The 23942-nt window shown below is 38.7% G+C and overlaps 2 protein-coding genes across 2 annotated transcripts; both read right to left on the bottom strand.

Moving 5' to 3' along the window:
- Nucleotides 1-749: 749 nt before the first annotated feature.
- On the bottom strand, nucleotides 750-3524 carry LOC114473672 (uncharacterized). The gene is made up of 4 exons (XM_028463434.1): nucleotides 3142-3524; nucleotides 2807-3016; nucleotides 1899-2578; nucleotides 750-1643 (listed from the first exon to the last, which is right to left on the bottom strand). Exons 1-4 carry the CDS (start codon nucleotides 3488-3490, stop codon nucleotides 750-752), a joined length of 2133 nt encoding a protein of 710 aa, XP_028319235.1. The 5' UTR covers nucleotides 3491-3524.
- Nucleotides 3525-7984: 4460 nt separating this feature from the next.
- On the bottom strand, nucleotides 7985-20503 carry LOC114473284 (annexin A1-like). The gene is made up of 12 exons (XM_028462811.1): nucleotides 20270-20503; nucleotides 20110-20189; nucleotides 18678-18783; nucleotides 16361-16455; nucleotides 15989-16111; nucleotides 14778-14868; nucleotides 13799-13935; nucleotides 11843-11936; nucleotides 10720-10818; nucleotides 9544-9602; nucleotides 8269-8391; nucleotides 7985-8161 (listed from the first exon to the last, which is right to left on the bottom strand). The coding sequence occupies exons 2-12, from the start codon at nucleotides 20164-20166 to the stop codon at nucleotides 8105-8107; spliced, it is 1041 nt and encodes a 346-aa protein (XP_028318612.1). The 5' UTR covers nucleotides 20167-20189; nucleotides 20270-20503; the 3' UTR covers nucleotides 7985-8104.
- Nucleotides 20504-23942: the final 3439 nt, after the last annotated feature.

Genomic DNA, 23942 nt, shown 5'->3' with positions numbered 1-23942 from the left:
CCTTAACCCATGAACACAATTCCAAAATAGACCACAGAACCAAACAGCAAACAAGATGATGAAAAATTAAAAATTCTAACAACTTACAAAGGGTTCCAACTGAGAACAGCAGGCAACAAGATAAATAAATAGAATCATTCGGTTACAGTCATCATTAGTAATGTTCAAGTTTAAACACAAAGCAAAAGATAAACAGAAAAAAAAAAATCCTGCTTGTTTTATCTTTTTGATTCCTTTCTTTCTCTTTCCCCATCTTCCCTTTTTAACCCTGCCTTATTTATTTAACAATATATATATTTATTTCTCCTCCCTGACCTCCCCTTGTATTTGACTATCTTACACACATACAGTACATACAAACACACCCTCACTATGCACATACTCTCATACATACAATATGCATGAACACATAAAGCAAACACACAGAATGTGACAAAACAGATTAGCAAAAAATAATACGGATAAATCAAGTTCAGTCATACTTCAGTCACACTCTCTACATTTACTGCTTTGATGACAAAGTGATAAGCAGAATAAGCAAACAGTGGACAATTATGCTTTAAAATAAATTCAATCAACGTATTGATATATGATCAAATATATGATTTTGATTAAAAAAACTATATACAAATAATACAGTGTCAGAGTCTGTGGGTGGGGAGGAGAGGGACAATATTTAGTGTCCAGGCCTCTGGAATGGGGGGGAGAGGGGCACTAACTAGTGTCCAGACCTCTAGGAGAGAAGTAAACTATTGTTTGTCCTGTTTCATTTTCTCCAACCACAGCTCCTTAGACATAGCCTCTACAGAGGGGCAGTACACAATGCCCTTGTATTGGCTGTGACCTGTGGCAGCTGTCCTGAACTTACCGCATTTTTTGCAGGTGTTGTGGGGTACTTTACGGATCAGTTTGCGGGGCGGCGCACGAGGTGGAGCGAGAGGAGCAGAGAGGAGACTGGCTCCCAGGGATGGAGCAAAAGCCACCAGTGCAGGACCCTGCAAAGTTCCTGGAGCCAGGATTGTGATTTGTGGGCCCATAGGTTGTGCAGGCAGGATCCTCCTTCTCTTCAACTGAGCCTGGCCCACAGTGCTCTCAGGCAGAAGATAAATGTGTTTCTGTCCTGTATGAGTTGGTGCAGCTGGGGCTCGTACATTGGCAGGAGGGAGAGGGGAAGATGCCACGGACAAGCGACTGGGCAGGTGCAGGCCTTGCTTGACAACAGCAGTGTCCTGCCTCTTCACCCTCCTGTTGTGCCACTGAACTAGGGTAGTGTGGCTTACATCTACCAGCTGCAAAGTGGTCTGCTGCATTACTGTCCCATTGGCCAGAATGCGCTGCTTAATTGATCTGTAGTCCTGCAGGATGAGGTCCCACCGGGACATGTACCCTGTCCCCTTTTTTTTAGGACTGCGGTGGATTTCACACAGTCTAATGAAGAGGCAGCAATCTGGCCACTGAGCAAGTGGGGCTGTGGTAGTGAGAGCATGCCTCTTCACACTCTCCAACCCAGGTGTGAATTCCTGCCTCTTCTTAGGAGACCTGAACCTCCCTGTGTCCAGCCTGTTCTGATATCTGGCAGAAAATACAACCCTCTGCCTGTCGTATTCCAGCAGGTTCTGCCACAAATAGACAATGTTGCTCACCTGAGCACAGAGAGAATAAAAAAGGCATGTGAAATGTGTGTGCAGTGCACAATGGCTGGTTTCTGAGCTCCAGAAGATAATCTGCTAAATTGTGAACCTTCTCTATACCTTCTATGCCAGAGTCATCCACAGCCTGATAAATATGTGAGAAAGCATTAAGGACATTTAAGGACAATAACATGGAATATATGCATTTGTGAGATTATTTCTTCCCCCACACAATCTATTATTTACACCAGATTGATCAGAAGATACAGTGACATCTGGCACAGAAATGGAGGCAGCCAGGGAGGAGGTGGTAGCCTGGGAGGAGGAGGAGGAGGAGGCAGCCAGGGAGGAGGTGGTAGCCTGGGAGGAGGAGGAGGCAGCCAGGGAGGAGGTGGTAGCCTGGGAGGAGGAGGAGGAGGAGGCAGCCAGGGAGGAGGAGGCAGCCAGGGAGGAGGTGGTAGCCTGGGAGGAGGTGGTAGCCTGGGAGGAGGTGGTAGCCTGGGGGGAGGTAGCCAGGGAGGTGGTGGTAGCCAGGGAGGAGGTGGTAGCCAGGGAGGAGGTGGTAGCCAGGGAGGTGGTGGTAGCCAGGGAGGAGGTGGTAGCCAGGGAGGAGGTGGTAGCCAGGGAGGAGGTGGTAGCCAGGGAGGTGGTGGTAGCCAGGGAGGTGGTGGTAGCCAGGGAGGTGGTGGTAGCCAGGGAGGAGGTGGTAGCCAGGGAGGTGGTAGTTGGCTGAGACAACAAGAGAGCTTCAGATGATGGGAAGCTCGGGTCATTAAGGAGAGTTGAAATAAAAAAGTCAGGGGCTTGCTCCTCTTCCTCGAAACCTTCATCTTCCTCTTCACCCACATTTACATCCTCCAGCATGTCCTCTGTCTCCTCTGTATCCGGAATAATTTTTAATGGCTGTCCAGTCTGACAAAGCAGGTAGTCAACACCAAGCAGCTCTCCTATAAAAAAGAAGAAACAGAAATTAATGCACACACATACACACAGCTACATTATTGTTTAGTCATATTCAAAGCATACTACTTAGGAACCGTCTATTTTAACATCAATTAAATGTGTGTAACATGGTCGTAGGAAATGAAATTCAGGCCTGTCATAATCACATTAAATGCAAAAAAATGAAAACCAACAAAATGTTGCACTGAAGTAAAATAAATAAATAAACACACCCGTGTATTTGGCAGGTGGCGTGAAGGTGGGTACTAAGGCCCTACCCAACACCTTCAAGCTGCTGGTGTTGACACAGTGGGTCACATCCCCAGAGTAGGTCAGCAGAGATGATGGCCTGCTTGCAACTGCAGCTGCTCCCCGGTCCTGGTTCCACCTGTTCAGGCCTTCCAGCAGGTAGAGCTGAAAGTTAAGTGCATTTGCACTTGTTCCTGGTAAAAAAAAAAAAAAAAACAACACTGATGTCAATAAAAAGGGGTTTTCTTAACAACTGAGTTTTTCTTTCTCTCATAAAAAAATAAGATGAAAACAATCACACATAAAGTGAGACACAAACCTGGAATGAACCTGTTCAGGTGGAGATGAAAGGACTCCAGGGATGTGGAACCTCTGGCACAGCGATACTTTGTAAGAACTACACCACACTTAGTGTTAGTGGTGCCGTTCTCCGTGTAAAGGTGAACATCAGGCACGTCCTGGATGCATTTGATGTGACGCTTCTGAACACGCCAGATGTGTTCCATTCGAACCAGGTCCAGCAGTGGGACCCCCATGAGGTCTCTCCCATTTGCACCCCCCAGTTGCTGGAGCAGCTGATCTAAGAGTCTGGTGGTTTCCTCCTCACCACGAGTTCTCCTCCTGCAATACAGGCTCAGCTCTTTTTTACTGATCTGGATGTCCACCATGCGATCAGTAGGAGCTGGAACACCCTTTCCCTCTTAACCCGTCTTAAGAGAGCGAGGTCTCCTGCATCCCACTCAAAGATGCAGGCAGAGAGGCAGCCCATGAAGGTGGGGTACAGGGGATGAGCGTCTGTGGTGAAGCCACCAGTCAGCCTTCACATGAAGTGCCAGATGTCCAGGCGGATTTTTATGTTTGGCCAGTCTGAAAACCTGGATTGCAGCTTTCTTGCTCCCTCGCTGACACAGCAGCCACAGTCCACGTAAAGCAACAATGGGGATGGACCAGCCGCCTGCCGATAGCGATCCATAACCCCCTTCACCATGGTGTCCAGACCTGGCCCCTCCTGCACCGACAGGACACTGGTGAGGATCTGACCACGCTCGTTTCCAATGGAGGTCACCCAGAGTGCTGTACCCCTGGCATGACCAGCCAGCTTCTTTGTAATCTGAAATTTGACAATAGTGATGTTTAAAGGCATTTTTATGCATTTTATTTTTTTTCTACACAAAATCTATAAAAAATATTTAGATTTTTTTTCACAGCTCACATATCAGCATCTTTTCAACATTTCATCACTGTTAACAGTATTATGTGTACAAAAGATTATCTTCATTACGCAGTAATTTTTTTCTTCACCTTTTTGGTTGAATCCATCTTTAAGATGGTGCCAAATATTGACGTTATGCTGGCCTTTATGTGGTCAAGACGGCAGAGGATGTCCCTCCCATACACAGACAGCAACCAATGACTGGTGGGGATGTCCATTGGCTCAGGGGGCTCCTGGCAGACCACTGGAAATAGGCTGGGCCGATCAACAAAGTCAGCACACTCATCAAGATAGTGTGCCAACCTGTTGAGCCACTCCTCCCCATGGTTCTCCTTCAGCTGTTTCACCAGCCTTGCTGGACTGTTCCCAAGAGTCCGGTCCCGAAGCAGCCGAATGACACGAATGTCACAGGCGTACCTGAAATGTGGATTTTTCCAAAGTTTAGCCACCTGTTAACAGTACAGTTATTTCAATGGTTTAATTTCTCACTAAGTAAACATTAAAAAAAAATATTACTCACTTGCGAGTCAGGATCAGCCGGAACATTTTTTGGTGCGGCAGGTCTAGCTGGTCTCTGACGGTCTGGCTCGTGGACAGATAGTTGACAGAACAAACAGTGCACCTGAGCGTTTCTGTCACCATCAGGTAATACCTGTCAATGTCCAGGACCTTTCTTGCCCTTTTATGGACGCCGTAGCCAGTCAACTGTTTGCCACAAGCTGGGCAAAACACCCTCACCTTCCACAGGTGGTACGGCATCCACACCATCAGCCGATGGGTAAAAAAGCGGTCATGTGTCGGTGTCTGGTGGTAAATTAGGGCTGGGACAGGGGGCTCATACCACAGCTTAACATCTGGCTGTAGTTTTCCTGAGTGGAAGAGGGTGTTTGCAATCCATCTCTGATCCTGCACAGGGATGGTCTTGCTCATTTCCCCTGGCAACCAGAAAGAAGCTGTGGTCTGAGCTGTGACTGGTTGATCCCCTCCAGGCTGAACTCCTTCAGACTCATTCTGTTAAATAAATTAACATTAACATTAAGTTAACTGATTAATTTACGGCTACTCTAGAACAAACAGAGATGTGCCAATAATTGACTGGTAAAGAATATATAATTATAGCAGAGGAGGCTACAGGGCTGATATTTACAGGAGGGTAGGAAATCCTTACAGGGGACGGTGCAGGGCCGGTGGTCCTCACTGAGGCTGTAGAAGGGGTCCCCACAGAGGATGGAGAAGAGGAAGAGCTGGGGGTCTTTCTAGCCACTAAATTGGGCAGACAGCTTTCCACCAAAGCGTGATTTGTTGAACTGATAGGAGAAACAGATAGATTAGATAACTTGGTCACAAAGTAAAATAATTATCTATTTATCAATACCGAACAAATTAAAAACTGTAATAAAAATAAAAATAAAATTAACCATTGATAAACTGAGAGGGGGTCGCCAAAAGGTTTTGCCAGCTGCCGCAGTACCAGCTGCTGGATCTGAGGCCTGAGACTGCTGTGTTGCAGCAGGAGCTTCAGGAGTGGGGGGAGCAGGAGCGGCAGGCTGCTAACATAACAGCAAAACAACAACAAAACAGCAAAAGCACAACAGCATAAAAACATCATAAAATTCAGGTTAAACAATTATAAGATATAATTTTTAGAACACTTTACCTGACCATCATGAAATCCACAATTACAAGCTGTGGATTCTCCAAAAATAGTGGTTTGTTCACAATCTGAAACAGAATCATTATTAGCCTAGGATGAGTCAAATAGTGAATGTTTTTAACACTGAAATGTATTAGTATTTCCCAATGGCGTGTATAATGTCCCTTCAAAACCAGCAGACATTTCACAAACTTACATAGATTACTGTACTTTACCTTCTGGTAGAGGTTGTGCCATTTTTTTTGGCGAGGGGCTGGTCTGTTCCCTCCTCCAAGGGGCCAAACCCCTGTTCTGGCAAAAGACTTCAACCTGGACATCCACTCCCCATCTCCCATTGCCTTGTGGCTTTTAGCTTTAGTGGCCATTCTAAAACAAAAGCAAACATGACAACACAACACAACACTAACAGTAATAACAACTATGCATTGCAGTATGAACATGCTCTATGTGAGTACTGTAACAAGCTATTCCACTACTGTAGAAAACTGCACAGATAATGTTTGTAACACTCAAATACAGAAATGAAAAGTACAAAAGCTGGAGGTTCATGTTAGTGGCAAATCATGTGTACACCCTCTTCATATCATAAGTACCCTCGCCATAATTTAATATGCGTTTTCATTTGTGGAACAGCTGGCTCTCCTAAACCCCTAATTTTTAAAACAGTGTGTGGAATTTAAAGTGGATTTTTTTTTAAATAGCATGGAACTTTTATGTGATTACTTCTACAGTAAGTAAATAAAGTCTCCTTTCTAAAATGTTGGTAATTATTGTCTCCTATTGTCAAAAGTGTGATAAAATAGCCTCTACAATATTAAATAATCCTGTTTCAATAAAGTAAAAGAAAATATAGTATTTTATTGAGCAATAGTACTTTTAGTTTGCAGTGAATTTGTACAAAAAAAAATAGCCTATAAAGGAACCAGGAACATTTCTCAATTATTTTTAAATTCATTGTTAAATCTTTTCGAGTACCCCCTGCAATAATCTATAAATTAATCACAATTGCAAAAGAGAATAAGTCCAGTGTTTGCATGTAACGCGTCGATCACCAGTTACAATAATCGCCACCTAAGCTATAACGCCGGTAATGTTATACGTTATAAGATATAACACCGGTAATGTCACATGTTGTGCTAGCTCAAGACGATAAGGGTACAGCGAAGTGCTGATTAAAATAAAAAAAACACGGGGTTAAATTCGAATACGTTGATTTAAAAATACATTATGTTCTCTCTTAATAAGGGTATCATTAAATAGCGACGGTCACCACTTAAGTTATAACACCGGTAATATTACATGTCATTCTAGCTCAAGATAATATGGGTACAGTGAAGTTCTGGTTGAAAAAAAAAAAAAAAACAGTTTTAAAAAGATATATTAGCTGTCAAAAAGGTATCATTAAATAGCGACGATGGCGCTAGATGTAATGGGTGACGGGCAGTAACATAATAACAAAAACACTTTTTAAACTGATGAAAATACAACATGGGGGTTATAACTATGATTTAAAGTACACATAATTATGAAAATAGTACTTACATTTTGCGTGACATGCAGGAACAGTTCTCCGTCTGCTATGTCCGAGCGATGGAGACTCGAAGGGGGCGGGACGAGATGGTGCAAATGGCACACCGACCTGTGCAATGTCACGTTGGAAAGAGACGGCTCTTATTGGTTGGAAAGAGACGGCTCTTATTGGTTTATGACCAATTTCACAATCGGTCATTATTGGCGCATGTCTAATTTCGGAATAGGCAGTGGCAGTGATGATTGGACAACGACATAGGACCTGAGACAGACAATCCTGCACCAAGATTGCAGTATGGTGAAACAGGCCCATTTCATTACCACTATGGCCCCATATCAGTAAAATGACCTCCAATAATGTCTCTGCCTCAGACGTCTGCTGTCTAAAGCCACTGAGGTGCAAATCGTCTCTTAAAACATCGTCTCTTATAAAAGACAAAGTTAGCTTTGCTAGTGTTAGCTGCAGTTAGCTTACCACCACGTGCTCCCTTTCACGATGGGTTAGGGTTAATCACTGATGATCAGTCTGAGGTGATCTCAGCACACTGACTATAAGGCAGCATTGAGAGAACACTGTTCTCATGTCCGCTTTAATTTCAGAACTGATGAGTTTAGGTCTGTCTCCATTAAACCATAAATATTTGTTCGACTTTATATCTTATCAAAGTCTCCACTTAGTAAGTATTTGAGTAATTCATATACCCACTCTCTGTTAACAGTGAAAATACTTTGCTTACTGTGCAATACAAGCAACAACAACACCCATTTTTCCTCACGTTGCGTTTATTTGCTGATCGTATCAAATGTAGTGATCATATTTTTTTTTTTCTATCATCATCATCATCAGCCTCAGGAAGAATAACAAAGTGTTGATTATTCAGAGTCTCAGTGAGGGCCACACAGTCCCAGCAGGACGGCCTGGTAGTGGCCCTTTGTGTCGTTCTGGAAACAATCACACACACACACACACACACACATATTAGATCCAGATTAAACCACGTGGGTTCAGAGGTTTGTATCCTGTGAGTTATTGATACGTAGGATTTTACCAGAATGTCCTCCTGAATGGGTTTCCCGTACATGCCTCTGTATTCAGCCACGATCTTCTTCAGGTCGATCTCAGAGCGACTCACCAGGATTCGGATCAGCGTGTCCTCACATGTGCCGTGACCCTGTGTGAACAGGAAACGCATTCAGTACCAAGAGACCTGCACCAGCAGCAGGACAACACCACAAAAGGGAAATCAAAATTTTATTTTAATGAACAAAACTCATATTTACATGAAGACTAGAATTACAGTGTGATTATTGAATAATTTGGGGCTTTAGCCATCAGTCAAATTGTCTTATTAGGCTCATCACTCATTATTAACGCACAGCCCAGGAGTCACATGTGACTAATTATGTGTGTCTTACAAAATAAATGCAATCTTCAAAAAAAAAAAAAAAAAAAAAAAAAAAAATGACAGAAATATACTGTACACACGCAAATTTACTTCAAAAAAAACAAATATTAATTTGTAGCCCACAGAATAAATGTAAAAACACGACTATAAAAATACACAAAAAGACAGCAAGATACACAAAAGAAAAGGACAACAAACATGCAAATGTACTTGAAAAAAAACAAACTAATTTGTGTGGCCTACAAAAAAATGCAAAAAAAAATGTGTAAAAACAAATTAAATATATGAAATGACTCCAAAAACACAATTACAGAAAAAGACACAAAAACACAGAAATACAAAAAAGACTAATAGTGAAGTTACACTAAAAATATCCAAAACATAACAAAATAAAAATACACAAAATGACAAAAAATTCAACAAAATAAATAAAACAATAACACACAAAAGGGACAACACACACATGCAAATTGAGTTTTTAAAAAATACACATAAAATAAAGTTAAAAAAAAAAAGTCTAAAATGATAAAAGAAATGCACAAAAATAACTAAAATAAAAAGTTGCGCAAAAAATATACAAAACATAAAAAAAAAATCTCCAAAAAACAATCGATGCTATGCTAACTAGCTTAATACTCACTATAGCTCTATTCATAACTCAGAGTCCACAGGTGGTAGTTTTTATAGAAGGGGCGGGGCCAACAGTGACGCAATAAGCCTCCAAAACAAACCACCAATCTCAGCCAATAGCAAAATTTGACTGTAATAGCCGTTTTAGAACCCATAGAGGGCAGTCACTCTGACATTTTGACAAAATAAATACTTTAACAACAATACCCAATGCTGAATACAGTTTGCAGCTGAAATAATAAGTGTTTTTGTGGTTTAGTTGCTTTTAATCCAAGTTTAGCGACACACCTTCATGGCCTCATGGAGCTTCTCAGCAAAGAAGGCTGGTGTGTTCCAGGCACATTTTACTATTCACAGACAAACACACACGAGGAAAACAAAGTCAGAATCAGAGATACTTTTACACATCATACAGTATATAGATATACAGTAGTCTCACTTTAATCGTGCCAGAGTTTAGGTTTAGTTTGGCTAGAAGTGAACTCTTTGGTGCAGATCTAAGACACAGGAAGGCATCTAGAATTTTTCATTTAGTCTCCTCGGCTGTGTTTGAAATGTAAAACACATTACACACTACAAACTCAATATGTATGCTGTCTACTATATACTATAATCAGGATGATGACTGATGGTGAGCGTTCCCACTAAAGTAAACTTCTCAGTTTTGAAAGATAAATTTCGAACCTACGACGACAAAAACATGAAGCACACTGAGGCTAAATATATCTGTTGATTCTCCTAAACATTAGAAGTGAGAAAGTAGAATATCAACATGTCTTCATTTCATCCATAACTCACGTAAACACACATTTCATTCCAACATTTCTGAGACTTTGAGAGACCCTCCATTGTGCCACTGGTCAAACTTCCTGTTAACTTCAAAACAAGAGCCCTATTTATAAAAGTGTTAAAAACTAATAGAAGACAAGAACAGATGCTTTTATTTTGAAAAGGGGATGATCGATTTTCAGCTTGAAGTCAGTCCCTGGAACATTTTACATTCAGCTCGCAATGCACCATGGGACGGTTGAGTATGACTAGTGTGCCCACTGTGCATACTTAAAAAATGTCCCCCTATAGTAGGCTATACATCCAGGTATTTATCACATACTCAACCTTTACTATCCAACGTGACGCACTACAAATTCATTCTGACGTCAAACTTAGTAGAAGTAGTACATTAGTAAGCGATTTTGAACAGGGCCTTAGTCTAATTTTATAAACACATAATGTATATTATAGATTGATATATTTGAATTTAACTTATAGCTAAAACTATTTTTAAAAATCATCCTTGGTTGACTGAGGTGCATGACTGTACCGTGTCCCTCTAAGCCCCGCCCTAATCACTGAGATGACAGGACAGACATCATATGAGGGCTGTAGACAATCATATTGTGATAAAAGTTGCCCATCTCTGTGAAAGGATGTAGTCTACACTTTAGTTGGGATAACGTCGCCTACCAAGAGAGATGAAGCAGTCCTCTATGTCTCCTTTCAGCTCCTTCTGCATGAGTTTAGGTAAAGACGTCTCCCCCAGTTCCTCTTTGTAAATCTGCAACGCTGGAAAACAAACATCAGGTTTAACACATAATACAGGGATGGGCAACATTATTAACCTTCATGTCAATATTTAGAATGAACAATCTGAGCATTAATACAGGGAAAAGAATAAAAACTGTTTTGTCATTTTATATTTTTTCTCTCAATTTGTTTATTTTTATTGTTATTTTGTGTATTTTTCTCTCATTTTTAATATTTTTTGCCATTTTGCATGTTTTCATTATCATTTCTGTGTATTATTTCGTATATTTTCTCCTTATTTTTATGTTTTTTTTTAAAAAAAAATGTCATTTTATGTGTTTTGGGAGTCATTTTTGTTATGAATATTTTTCTTTGAATTTGTGGATTTTGTTGGGCATATTTTTCTCTCATTTTGTATATTTTGTTGTTTTGTGTGTTTTGAGTCATTTTGCTGCCTTTTTTGTTATTTTGTATATGTTTAATGTAATTTTGTGTTTGTGGAGTCTGTGTGTTATTTTTGTGTTGTTATAATTATTTTTCTGTCATTTTCTGCATTTTTGTGCATTTTTGGGGTCACTGTCTTTGTTGTTTTCTGTATTTTCCTGTCATTTTCTGCAATTTTGTTGACAGTTTGTGTGTCTTTGAAGCTCTTCTGTAATGTATTTTTTTTTGTAGTCATTTTCTTTAAGTGGTTGTTTTGCAGTTTTGTGGTCTAGTCATTTTGTGTATATTTTTGGATTTTTTGTGTGTACTTTGGGCATTTCTCTGTCGATTTGTGTTTTATTGTGTGTATTATGTCGGGCTTAAAATTCCTTCCAACTTCTTGAAATACATAAAGATAAGGAAGATACATATAAAAGTTTCTTAAACCTCATATTTGTGTATGAATTGACTTAAATCTAAAAGTTAGAAAAAGCTGAGCTTTCTTACTCGTATTGTATTTATTTGAGAATCACGGTTCTAAAGGCTTAGTGTTTGTAATATGAGCTGATTTCTCTATTGGTTGGGTGTGGTTCCTGCTATGTTCAGAGGTGTTTCCATGTCTAAATAAACAATGACTCACTTTTCATAAGCTGCGGCTCGCTGCGGGACGTCAGGATGTCGATGAACGTGGCCTCACAGATGTCCCCCTTATTCTCCCCACTGTCAAACAGAGTCTGCACAGAACAAAAGGCAACATTACACATCAGTGTGTTTAAAAAACACTTGTTCATTGTTACAGAACCAAGCCTGCACCGACCCATTTATCCAACGAGGTTGGATGTAAAATTATCTGTGTTCAAATTAGGGGACGGATCTAGATAAGCAAAATGCTTTTTTCCGTCGCCCTTTCCGGCATGAAAAAAAAAAAAAAAAAAAAAAAAAAAAAAGCTCTGAATGTCAAATGAATTTCTGTGAATGCAACCATGTCGGAAATGAACTGAATAAATAAATAAAAATAAAATAAAATAATCACCCTGAACACACCAGTGTTGCACCATAACTGGTCACAGTTCACAGATGGACTTGTTTGACACTGGGTGGAAACACTTTTTTCTGTATTTCAGACATGGGCCACATACAGCCCCCGGTCTGATTTAATTAACGCACAAAATTTTTTTTAATTAAAAGCTAAAATCTTTTCCAAATAATATAAAAATCACAACAAAATTACACAAAATGAGTGAAATAAACAAAGCGACAATAAAAAAATTACGCAATAAATTACTCCAAAACACACAGTAAAAAACTTACAAGATGAGAAAAACAAAATGAGTGACAGCTAAATGACTCCAAAAACAAAACACACAACATGAAAGACAAACACAAAATTACAGAATATATATACAAAAATTTACAAAACAAGTCAATTTAAAAAATTCAAAATCACAACAAAATGACAAAAAATGAGTGAAATAAACAAAGCGACAATAAAAAAAAAAAACACAATAAATGACTCAAAATAAAAACATAAAATGAGAGAAAACCAAAGTGACAAGATAACCAAAATAAGAGAAGTGACACGACAATACAAGAAACATTTTTTATAGAAAAATATACAAATCTAAATTACACAAAATTAGTGAAATTAAGCAAAAATACACAATAAATGATTCCAAAACACAAAACAACAAAAACACAAGAGAAAACAAAAAACAAACAAGTGACGACTAATGACTGCAAAAAAAAATAAATAAAAAATAACAAAGATACACACAATGAGAAAAGTGACAACAAAAATACACAACATGAAAAAAAAAAACACATTGACAGAAAAAGAAACAAAATGAGAAAACAAACCACCCCCCAAAATTTGAGAAAATTAAATGAGAACAGAAACAACAAAAAAAAAAAAACAATACAAACTGTTCTTTCCTGTATTAACCATTTGTTATTTCTTGTGTTAATGCTCAGATTGGTCATTATTGTATGTAAATGCGGACATGAATGTTGATCATGTGACCCTCAGTTCAAACAATAGTCCTCCATTAATGCTTGTTGAATCGGGCTGTAATTTGACATCGACATTCTATGAGCAGATGTTAAGAGCCTCTCCCCCCCTTCCGATAATTTTAAAATTTATCGGAACATAGTCATGTGATATATCCTTTCAAACTTTGAAAGGATATATCACATGACTACGTTCCGATAAATTTGTTCCGTAAAATCGTAATCTAAGATTTTACGTCGCACAATTTATTTTGTTTTACTCGGTGGAACCGAGTCATTTGACTGAGTTCTCGAGAACGTGGTACGTGATATTCGGCGCGGAGACGTTCCGCGGACCCGGCAGAACTTGTTCACTGAACTGGAACTTTTCTCGTAGTTAGCACAAGTGATTGGGAATAATTAGAACCTTAATACAGACACTAAACCATATTGGGTACCAGGGACAACTTTATACCGTACTTATGGTTACGCCTGGTGGGAAAAAAAAACTGGTAAGGTCACATGACCACCAGCTAATCATGAAAAAAAGGAATGATTTGTTTTTAACGTAAACAAAACCATCCGTGAACCAGGTTCGTATTTCATTTACGTGTGCGTCCTCTCGGGCCTTTTTGACGTTCACGTCGTGGCTCTCTTCTCTTTCGGCTCGCAGCAGCTCGAGAAGAGCGTGACAGAACGTTCCACTGGTCTCGTCCTTAATCACCTCCTCCAAGTCTTTGCCGTATTCTAAAGGAGACAAAACAATTGATCAGGCAATACTACTTTTACTTGTTTACCGATTATCATCCTAAGAAAGAAATATTTCTCCTCAGAGTCAGAATCAGCCTCGAAAGGCTTTAGTGTTGAAACTGAAGGCTTTTTCCATTAGAAGCAGCGACAAGTGAATCATTCTTTAATAGGGTGGTTCACGCTATACATTTTCACCAAATTTTTTCAGATCACTTTTTGCCTTGTTCTCATTAAATTTTTGGTAACAGATGCTTACAATGCCAGTCAATTGGGGCACATTTAATGTTCTTACTCATTTAGTTTAAATACAGGGAGAAACTATTAATGATCATATTTACCTTTAAATCCTTAAAATTTCTGATATCTGTGAAAGTTCTCTTTGATTGAGCAATAAAAATTATGAGAAAGTGTCCCCCCCCTTTACGGACGTTATAATGGCTCAGATTTTGGTACAAATGTTTTAAATATGAATAGGAACAAGGCAAAATGTGATGTGGAAAACTTTTTTAACACCATTCTATTGTGAACCACCCTATTATTTATGTTATGGACTGTTTTATGAAATCAAATGTTGAAATATTGAAGGTTCGAATTAAAAACCAACCATGTTAATGACTTATGCAAGCACACATGTGGGAGGAGCCTTAAATAAGTAAATGATGGGAACTGTTAAAAAAAAAAAAACTCCATGAAAGAATATTGGGAGAGTTTTAGTAACGAAGTAGAGACAGGACATCGACCACATTAGGACACTAAAAAGTCCAAATATTAGAATACATGGATTTTGTTCTTAGGTTTCCTTCATCGTGTTCATGTAAAAAATAAAAATATGGTGGGACCTTCTTTGAAGACTCTTTTGATGTCTCGGATCTCTCGGTTCGATCTCGTCACAAGAATCTCAATCAGAATTTCCTCATCTGTGCCGAGACGCTGATGAAATAAAGAAAATATACAGAGTAATTATAACAAAGTTTAAAGTCCAACATGTAAACAAACAGTAAACCGTTTGGAGGTTTGTTTGCACAATATGAATGAAAATTTGATCTGAAGTGGGGAATAAAACAAATTCAACATTCAATGGAATTTGAGACAAATTCAATGAATTGAATAATTGTAAAATTCTAGTTCCAAATAAATCTGTTGAAATGTTATGTTTTTTTTTAATGTATTATTTTGCATAGATGCCAATATTTATGTTTGGATATGATAAATGACTCCCAATTTGTGCTTAATGTCAATAAATAATTCTCATTAAAAGTTCATATTTTTTGAATATTGCCTTAAGTCCTGAGCTTAAGTTACTGTAGAAAATTTTGCCAGACATTTTACGCCCCTGTGCATAGACCACCTATAGCCAGAAACGTCCAATGACTATGATTAAAACAAAAAGTCGAGATCCAGAAATGATTTTACATTTGCAAACATTTTTACATTGGTGAGGAAATCCTGAATCATATCATACAAACTAAAGTGTTTTAATAATGCATCAATTTTATATAGCGCTTTATCATAGATGCTCAGAGTCGCTTTACAGAATTAAGGCATTATTGTGTATGAGACTGTAGACGCATATTTTAACCCAGCGTATAAATATTCATAATCATAATAATACATTGGATTTTATATAGTGCTTTATCATAGACACTCAAAGCGCTTTACAGAATTAAGACATTATTCTTTCACTCCACACTTAGTGGTGGTAAGCTACTATTGTAGCCACAGCTGCCCTGGGGCAGACTGACGTAAGCGAGGCTGCCATAGTGTGCCATCGGCCCCTCCGACCACCACCAACACTCACTCACACACTACATTCATATGAGGCAATGTGGGTGCAGTGCCTTGCCCAAGGACACAATGACAGATACCACTGAGGTGACTGCCACCCCACTGTGGCACCTGGAATTCTCAGTGGTTTCCATCCACCTACTAACCAGGTCCAGACCTGCTTAGCTTGACAGGCTGTATGGCCACATGGGATGTTTTAAGAAACAAGGTGAAGTTATCGCTCTGTTGCATGAATGTTGAAATAAACAAACGTTATGTTTCACACCTTGGTGGCCTTTCTGATCAGAGAAGAATCGAAATGAGCCGGCGTCATCAGCATCGCCAGAGTCACAGCCTCCAAATCTCGATCTTTGAACTTGAGGACGTCGTCCAAGTCCTGCTCCAGTTTCTGTAACATGTGATCGTCAGCACAAATTCTGGCTTTACCATCCTTAGTTACAGCCAGGTCCATTTCTGCCCTTTACAGTAATACATGGCTGTCAAACTCATTTTAGTTCAAGGGCCACATTGAACTCAAGTGGACCGGACCAAAAAAATAAATTCATGTTTTTGTGAAGGAAAAAGAAAGCATTCAAACTAGTGGGCCGAACCTAGCCCGCGGGCCTCGAGTTGGACATATGTACTTTAATACACTCACCTTCCCTGCACTGGCTTCATAAACTGCTTTAATCTTCTGCCGCTGCTCATTGCTTCTCTTCACCAGGACAGCGATGATCACGTCTTCGTCCACTCCTGTAACCAGACGTTTTACAAAAAATACCCAAACTCAGAATTCACAGCAAACCTGTCCAAATATGTGCTTAAAGAACGTATGAATGGCTTATTACAGGGACCAGCGTGTGTTGGAATGCGACGTTAAGTCAGAAATAGCTCATTGAAGCTACAGGGTTTATAAACTATAGTAAGTAAATCACACGCATCTGCTCCTCAAACAACAACTGCCATCTGTGAGTAAAGCTGTGACAGTTCAACGCTGTCAAATGTGTTGATCAAATACAAACAAACATCTCCTAAATCACACTGCATGTGCTAAATTGATCAGTTATTGACCATTAGCAACAGGTGGCTCGGGGGCCACATTCGGCCTTCTGTTTAATTTTGTGTGGCCCCTGAAGTAAAACACACAAAAAGACTTTAAAAAATGACCCAAAATAAACAAATGCACATAGTTACTGTAAAAAATATAAAAGGAAATCAAAACAGAAGTTTTCAAAAACCCACAATGAAATGTGGATTTTTTTCTCAATCTCTTTTTAAAAAAAATTGTTTAATACATAATGCCTCAAAAAAAAAAAAAAAAAAAAAAAAAAACAGAACACAAAATGACTCCAAAGATTATACAAAATGAAAAAAAAATTGAACACACAAAAGGAAAACAAAAACATGAACCAAAAATAAAAATCTCACAAGATGAAAAAAAATACACAAAAGGAAAACAAAAACACAAATGTTCTCAAACACACAATAAGACTACAAAAATATACAGTGGTGTGAGAAAGTGTTTGCCTCCTTCCTGATTTCTTACTTTTTTACATATTTTCCACACTTACATGTTTCAGATCATTAAACAAATTTAAACATTAGTCAAAGATAACAAAATGCAGATTTTAAATGAAGGGTTTTATTAATGAGGATTAAAAAAATCCAAAGCTACATGGCCCTGTGTGAATAAGTGTTTGCCCCCTAAACCTAATAACTGGTGGACCCCCCTTAGCAGCAACTACTGTAATCTTGCGTTTGCGATAAGTTGCAATGACTGTTTTCCAACGCTGTGAAGGAATCAGAATTGTTGTAATTCAGCCACATTGGAGGCTTTTCCAGCATGAACCACATTTTTAAGGTCATGCCACAGCATCTCAATAGGATTGAGGTCAGGACTTTGACTAGACCACTACAAAGTCTTCATTTAGTTTTTCTTCAGCCATTCAGAGGTGGACTTGCTGGTGTGTTTTGGATCATTGTCCTGTTGTAGAACCCAAGTTGGCTTCAGCTTGAGGTCACAAACAGATGGACATTTGGACATTCTCCTTCAGGATTTTTGGTAGAAGCAGAATTCATGCTTCCATTGATCACAGCAAGTCTTCCTGGTTCTGAAGCAGAAAAACAGCCTGTTCCGTGTTTTCACCATTTGTGGATAATGTCTCTCACTGTGGTTCACTGGAGTCCAAAGCTTTAGAAATGGCTTCATAACATTTTCCAGACTGATAGATTTATATGACTTTTTACTCATTTGTTCCTGAATGTCTATGGATCTCTGCATAATGTCTATAGCTTTTGAGGATCTTTTGGTCTACTTCACTTTGTCAGGTAGGTCCTATTTAAGTGATTTCTAGCTTGAAAACAGGGGTGCAGTAATCAGGCCTGGGTGTGGCTACACAAATAGAACTCAAACTTATGTTTTAACAGGAGCTGGGGGGCAAACACTTATTCACACAGGGCCATGGAGCTTTGGATTTTTTTCTTCCTCATGAATAAAACCCTTCATTTAAAAACTGCATTTTGTGTTTACTTGTGTTGTCTTTGACTAATGTTTAAATTTGTTTGATGATCTGAAACATTTAAGTGTGGAAAACATGCAAAAAAAGTAAGAAACCAGGAAGGGGGCAAACACTTTTTCACCCCACTGTACAAAATGGACATCAAGGACTCTCAAAACACACAAAAACAAACCCTGTGCTAATGCTCAGATTGGTCTTTATTCTAAATCCCAACATAAATGTTGGTAACGTGGTCCTCGGATCAGATTACACTTTCGTTGCCCTGCATCTCTTCCTTCCAATATTTTGGTTGTCATTGCAAAAACAAAGATTAAATGTATTTAATTTGATGCTTATGTCATTTAGCCCATTGTACAGACTCATTCTTGGCTTAACAGATCAAATGCAACTACACGTGTTTGTGTTCTTGTCCAGTTTGTAGTAAATCCAGCCCTAACAGTTTCACCGTGTACTCACCTTTACTTTCAATGGCGCTCTTCAGAACTTTAGCGTCATTGCTGGCGTTAAAGTTCTGGCTTGGAGTGATGGTTCCATAATACCTCGGCTGTGGTTTACCCTTTACCTGGAAGACGGAACAGGAAGGTAGAGGTTTGACCAAGTAAATGGACTTGATTGTTTTAGTATAACGCAGGGATCACCAACCTTTCTGAGACAGTGAACTATTACATAGGTACTGAGTACTCCACAGGGCTAGTAGTTTTAAAACCACTACTAAAATACTTTAGAGGGTAAGCTCTTAAGGAAGGCTCGCTGTAAGTTAAAAAGGTAGGAAATGTTGAAGTTTTAACATGTAACACTATATTTCTCCTAGTTTATGCATTTTTCCCCCCATTCTCATTACATTTTTTGGAAAATGATCATATTCCTATTTTACTAGCTAATAACAATTAACTAATCATATAACTTTGTAAAATTCAATGATTGTGTCATTTTACAAAAATCCACCTTGCTTTTTTTTTTTTAGAATACATCTTATAAATTAAGGGAACCTCACGATTTGATCATAATTCAGGGTGCTACGATTCAATTAATCAACAATTATCACGATTTTCAACACATACAGGTTCCCCAAGAGTGGTACGCAAATTGTCATGGGGGGTATGTGAAAAAAAAAATATATATATATACATTTAAACCAGCGTGACAACATTGGAAATTAGAACTAAAATAGAGCAGCAGTCAGGGGCCTCCATTCATTACCACAAATTGCACATTGGCATATGTTAAACTACCCTGTAGTGAAGAGGTTCCCAACTCTTTTTGGACCATGATCCCATTTTTATATCAAGAATATCTATCTTTTTGTTCATGTTTGTTATACTGCATTACAAATACAGAGTGGCCAGGATAAGTGACATTTTATTATTCTTATTATTAATAACTAGATTTATATTTGACTAAGTACAATTAAATAAGTATTGTTTAAGATTGTCCATTGTTTTGATTTGAAAAAAGAATAAAATGATTTTTAAATCAGTATTTTTTTTTTTTTTTTTTAAATAATCAATTACAAGACACTTCAGGTGACCACATTTAAACTCTAGGCGACCCCACATGGGGTCCTGACCCTGAGGTTAAAAAATATTGCTCTTGTAACAAACATGAAAACAAATTAAAGAATAAGACAGAACAATTTAAGAATGAAAAAGGTTCTGAATAAGATGTTTTGTGTCCGTACAGATTCTTCTTCTTTTTTTAAATATATTATTCAACAGAATTAGTCAAATTCAGGGACATATTTCCCTGTAGGGCTACATTGTACATTACATTATCATTTTTTTAAGTGTGCAAAAGTAGAAAGTACATGGCTTCAGGGTCAATATCTGAAGGGGTACAAGACTGAAAAGTTTGAGAACCACCGCCCTTAGCCCAATGAAAGCTCACTCACTTTGACGTCATCGTCGTCAGATCTGTTGGGTCTCAGTTTGTCCAGAAAGCGTCTCATCTTCAGAGGGTGAAAGGGTCACTCTGGAAGACGAGAAACAGAAGGAAAGCCATGAGATTAAAACATGTTCTGATAATCATCATGTGGTACCCAAACATCTCACCTGTTCCACTCAGGATCGTCCTCTGATCTGCTGCCTTTTAAATGATTTTCAGCTCGCCTTATTTACACGGAGTGAATTGGACGATTGTGTCTTATTTCCCAATGTCTGCGTTCCTGTAAGTGTTTGAGATGTTTTCTGACTGGTCCGACCGCTCGTCTGTTTGAACTCGTGCAGTAAATCAAAGGCAAACTAAAAAACAGGGACAGGCGAAACAAAAGGTTGATACACTAACAGGAGTCAGGGAGGCGAACACACCTTGTGGAGACAGAACCAGATCGTCCACATTTTTCTCTGAAGGCGTTACCGGCTGCCCTCGTGCTTCACATTAGTCTGACCTCAAGAGTACCTTTAGAATTTAAGCTTTCATTGCAAAGACCAAGACATTTATCCATCTATCCATTACCTATTTACCTAGCCAAGGCCGAGTATGAAGCTTTCTACTCACTGCAACTTACACCCAGTATTCAAATGTGGCACACAAATTTTAGCCAACACATTTGCACACTTCTTAGGTACAAGGGTGAGGCTCCTTTGTAGCGCCATCTTTACTCCAACCAATTAGTTCTCTGAATTGCCAAACTACATGGAAAGATTCCGAATCCATTAAATGGTTGATGAACTGCTGAATGTTGGAGAACTCTGGGGTTTATTGATTCTGCCTTAGTTTCACTTTAGGATACCGTTTATAAAAACTCTGTCAAAGAAGTTACAGATTTGCTCATCAACAGTCTTACTCAAAAAATTAATGGAAATATCCAAAAAGGAATAAGGTAGTGACTCAATTTTGGGAATGATCTGGATCAATATCCCCAATCTGGATCAGTTTTAGACATTGAAAAATCTCATCGTTGGCAAAAATTCAAATCTCGGTTCGTAATCGATCCATCTTTACGGACTTATGTAGGTTGATTGGTTATCTTCACGAATTTCATCTAGATTGGGATTTTCATTCCGATTCATCAAAAATAATTGGCGCTTGGCAGAGGTTTACGCTCAGAGTGCTCTTTTTTTTAATTCTAATATCTGACGACCTTGGAGCCCCTAGTGGCTTATTGGGTTCTATGCATCTGCATTGTCATCCAAACTCTCACCAGTTATAACACTTACTATCTTTGCCTTTCCCCATTCTCTCTGAAGATGAGGACATGGGTAAACTGACAGTCACATGGTGACTTTTAAGACTTAAAAAAAAGCTCAGGGCAGAGTTTTGTTCAAAGTAAAAGTTACATTAACGATCAGCCCAAGAGTGTTAAAGTCTTTATAGTTCAGAAGCTAGAGTCCACCCATGACTTTCAATAAATCGAGCCAGTATAATCTGAGCATTTCGCAGAGGGAAATGATTTGGCAATAATTAGGTAGGGTTTTACTTCATGAATATTTTCTCAGTAATTTATACACAAAATAATTGATCAAAAATAATGCAGAGGGTCGAATCAAATGCTATGATAGGCTGAACCTGGACTGTAGGCCTAGAGTTTTACTGCATTAGTCATTAAGTACACTAACACATGGCTCAGTTCCAAATATCTGTAACTGCAGTACACCATGTGTCAAACTCAAGGTCCATGGGCGAAATTCGGTCCTTCTGAACATGCAATGGCCCATAGAAAATGGTAAAAATGACAGTGAAAAACATTAATCATTGTGCACAATTACGCAGCAGTAGATATCTCGGTCCGTACAAATTTATTAAAACTCAATATTTGCAGGGGCACATAATTTTCCCTGCGCTTTCATTCCATGATGGAAGTCGTTTATAATTGCAAGTTGGGGGAAAACTCTAAATTTAGAAGAACAATCCCACAAGATTCCCTTAAAAATGACAAACTGGTCACAAAAACCAAGGAATTTAGACGTGAAGATCCTGCAAGCACTGTCACATATTGTTGTCTTCACCAACCCAAAATCTACATCCCACCACAGAAATACTGGTCCATATTTTAGAAGCAAACTGAACAAACATGAGTTTGACACACCTCCAAAGTATTCCTGTTGGTCACGCTGCATTCTAACTGTTCCCTGTCTGTAGTGCTAGTTAGTAACTAGTAATCATGTGTGAAGGCAGACAAACACTGCTATTATTGTGAAAATACACAGGATGTGACAAAAAAAAAAAAGCTAAACACAAACATTTAGAATGACACAAACATGTAGATAAAGAGAGAGGAACTCACCCAGGATGGAAACTACAGCAGAAACTGAGAGAAGAAACAAAGAGGAGAGAAAAGCTAAATACAAACAGGTGAGACTAATCAGGGCGGGGCCAAAGTGAGTCTGATCAGAGGGTCACATGATCAACATTCATTCAGAATAATGATCAATCTGAGCATCACAGTGTTTATTCATTGTTTGAACACTATAGACACATGCTTTAACATAACACGAAGTAGTTACGATACCTTAAACTTTAGTTGACATTGTGTAACACACTTGCTCCTGCACACTACTTCATACATAACACTTAGTTCAAAAAAGAATCTTGTGGTACCATTGTGAAAACACATCTATTCAAAACACAACACACATTGGGTAATTCAAAATACTTAGACACAACTGAAAATACTTAGTGACAAAAGGTTACGCCATTTAGTGAGAGAGAGAGGTCATGGTTGAAGAGGCCACGCTAGGACAAATATTTCAGATGACATCAGAGCAACTTGTTGGACCATGTCATAAACCATGGTCTGACTATGAGAGGAGCTGGGTAGAAAGTCCACACTAATCCAAACCGATATTGGATATCCGTCCGATATCAGCCTGAAAACGAATATCAGATTCAAATTGCCGTCCCCCCCATTCATTTTTTTATTAATTTTATTCAACTGTAGAATACTATAGATATTATGTTGAAGGTTAAAATGTATGTAACCCATTAGTTAATAATAAATGGGTCCGTTTTTCTCATCCCTACTGTTGCTGACTATTCTTCTCTGTTTGAGTAACATCACTTGATCAAGACTTTTCTAACATTCCACATTACAAAATAACTTTTTTTTTTTATTAAAGAAAAAAAAGTAATAAAAGTATGTATGATTCATACTGATATCAGATCAACATTGGTATCGGCTGATACGCAAGGCTGCGATATTGTCATCTTAATAATAATAATGACATTCTGACTGGAGAACATGTGTGTTTTCAGCTCTGTGCTCTACTCAGACTGTATCTAGAGTACTTACAGTACTGTATCATTTCACATTACCACACTTCATGATGCAGTCGTACATGATAGACCAGAGCAACCCAGGTTTGTCGTTGTCTGGGATAATGTTGGTTTCCGTCAGGCTGCTCTGGTTCAGAACTGGTTGACCAACCATGATCCATCTGAAGTTGTGCACTTGCCTTGTTAGTCGCCATTTCTGAATTCTATATTGAACTTTGCTTGGAGATGGCGTACATGACCGCCAACCACATGCCTGTATGCCTCTTCTGCAATAAGTGGATATTTTACCAGTTTATCAGAGCATTTTGAACAGTGATGATGATAAGTTTTGACGGCAGTTTCATTTTGACATAAATGTGGATGGTTTATTTCTCAGTGTTGTGTCTAATTTGCTTGTGTTTAGAGTTTTGACACAATGAGCCAAGTTTTGCAAGACGTGTTCGAGCAATGGACAAAAACTGTAACACAGGAAACAAAACGATTCTCCGTGTTTTTGTTGAGATTGTGTGT

This window comes from Gouania willdenowi, chromosome 12, assembly GCF_900634775.1.
Source record: "Gouania willdenowi chromosome 12, fGouWil2.1, whole genome shotgun sequence".
NCBI classification, from domain to species: Eukaryota; Metazoa; Chordata; class Actinopteri; order Blenniiformes; family Gobiesocidae; genus Gouania; species Gouania willdenowi.
This window is presented reverse-complemented; position numbering and strand designations above follow the sequence as displayed.

Bases quoted from the DNA above. Each gene is read 5' to 3' on its own strand.
- LOC114473672 (XM_028463434.1), bottom strand. From the start codon at position 3,490: ATGGTGGACATCCAGATCAGTAAAAAAGAGCTGAGCCTGTATTGCAGG. The intron at 3,017-3,141 runs GTTTGTGTCTCA...TTTTTTTACCAG, and splicing joins CCTGAACAGGTTCATTCCAG to GAACAAGTGCAAATGCACTT. The intron at 1,644-1,898 runs GTATCTTCTGAT...CTCTGTGCTCAG, and splicing joins TTTCTGTGCCAGATGTCACT to GTGAGCAACATTGTCTATTT.
- LOC114473284 (XM_028462811.1), bottom strand. From the start codon at position 20,166: ATGAGACGCTTTCTGGACAAACTGAGACCCAACAGATCTGACGACGAT. The intron at 16,112-16,360 runs GTGAGTGTATTA...CACATGTTACAG, and splicing joins ATGAAGCCAGTGCAGGGAAG to AAACTGGAGCAGGACTTGGA. The intron at 8,392-9,543 runs GTGTGTCGCTAA...CTGTTCACACAG, and splicing joins AGCTCCATGAGGCCATGAAG to GGTCACGGCACATGTGAGGA.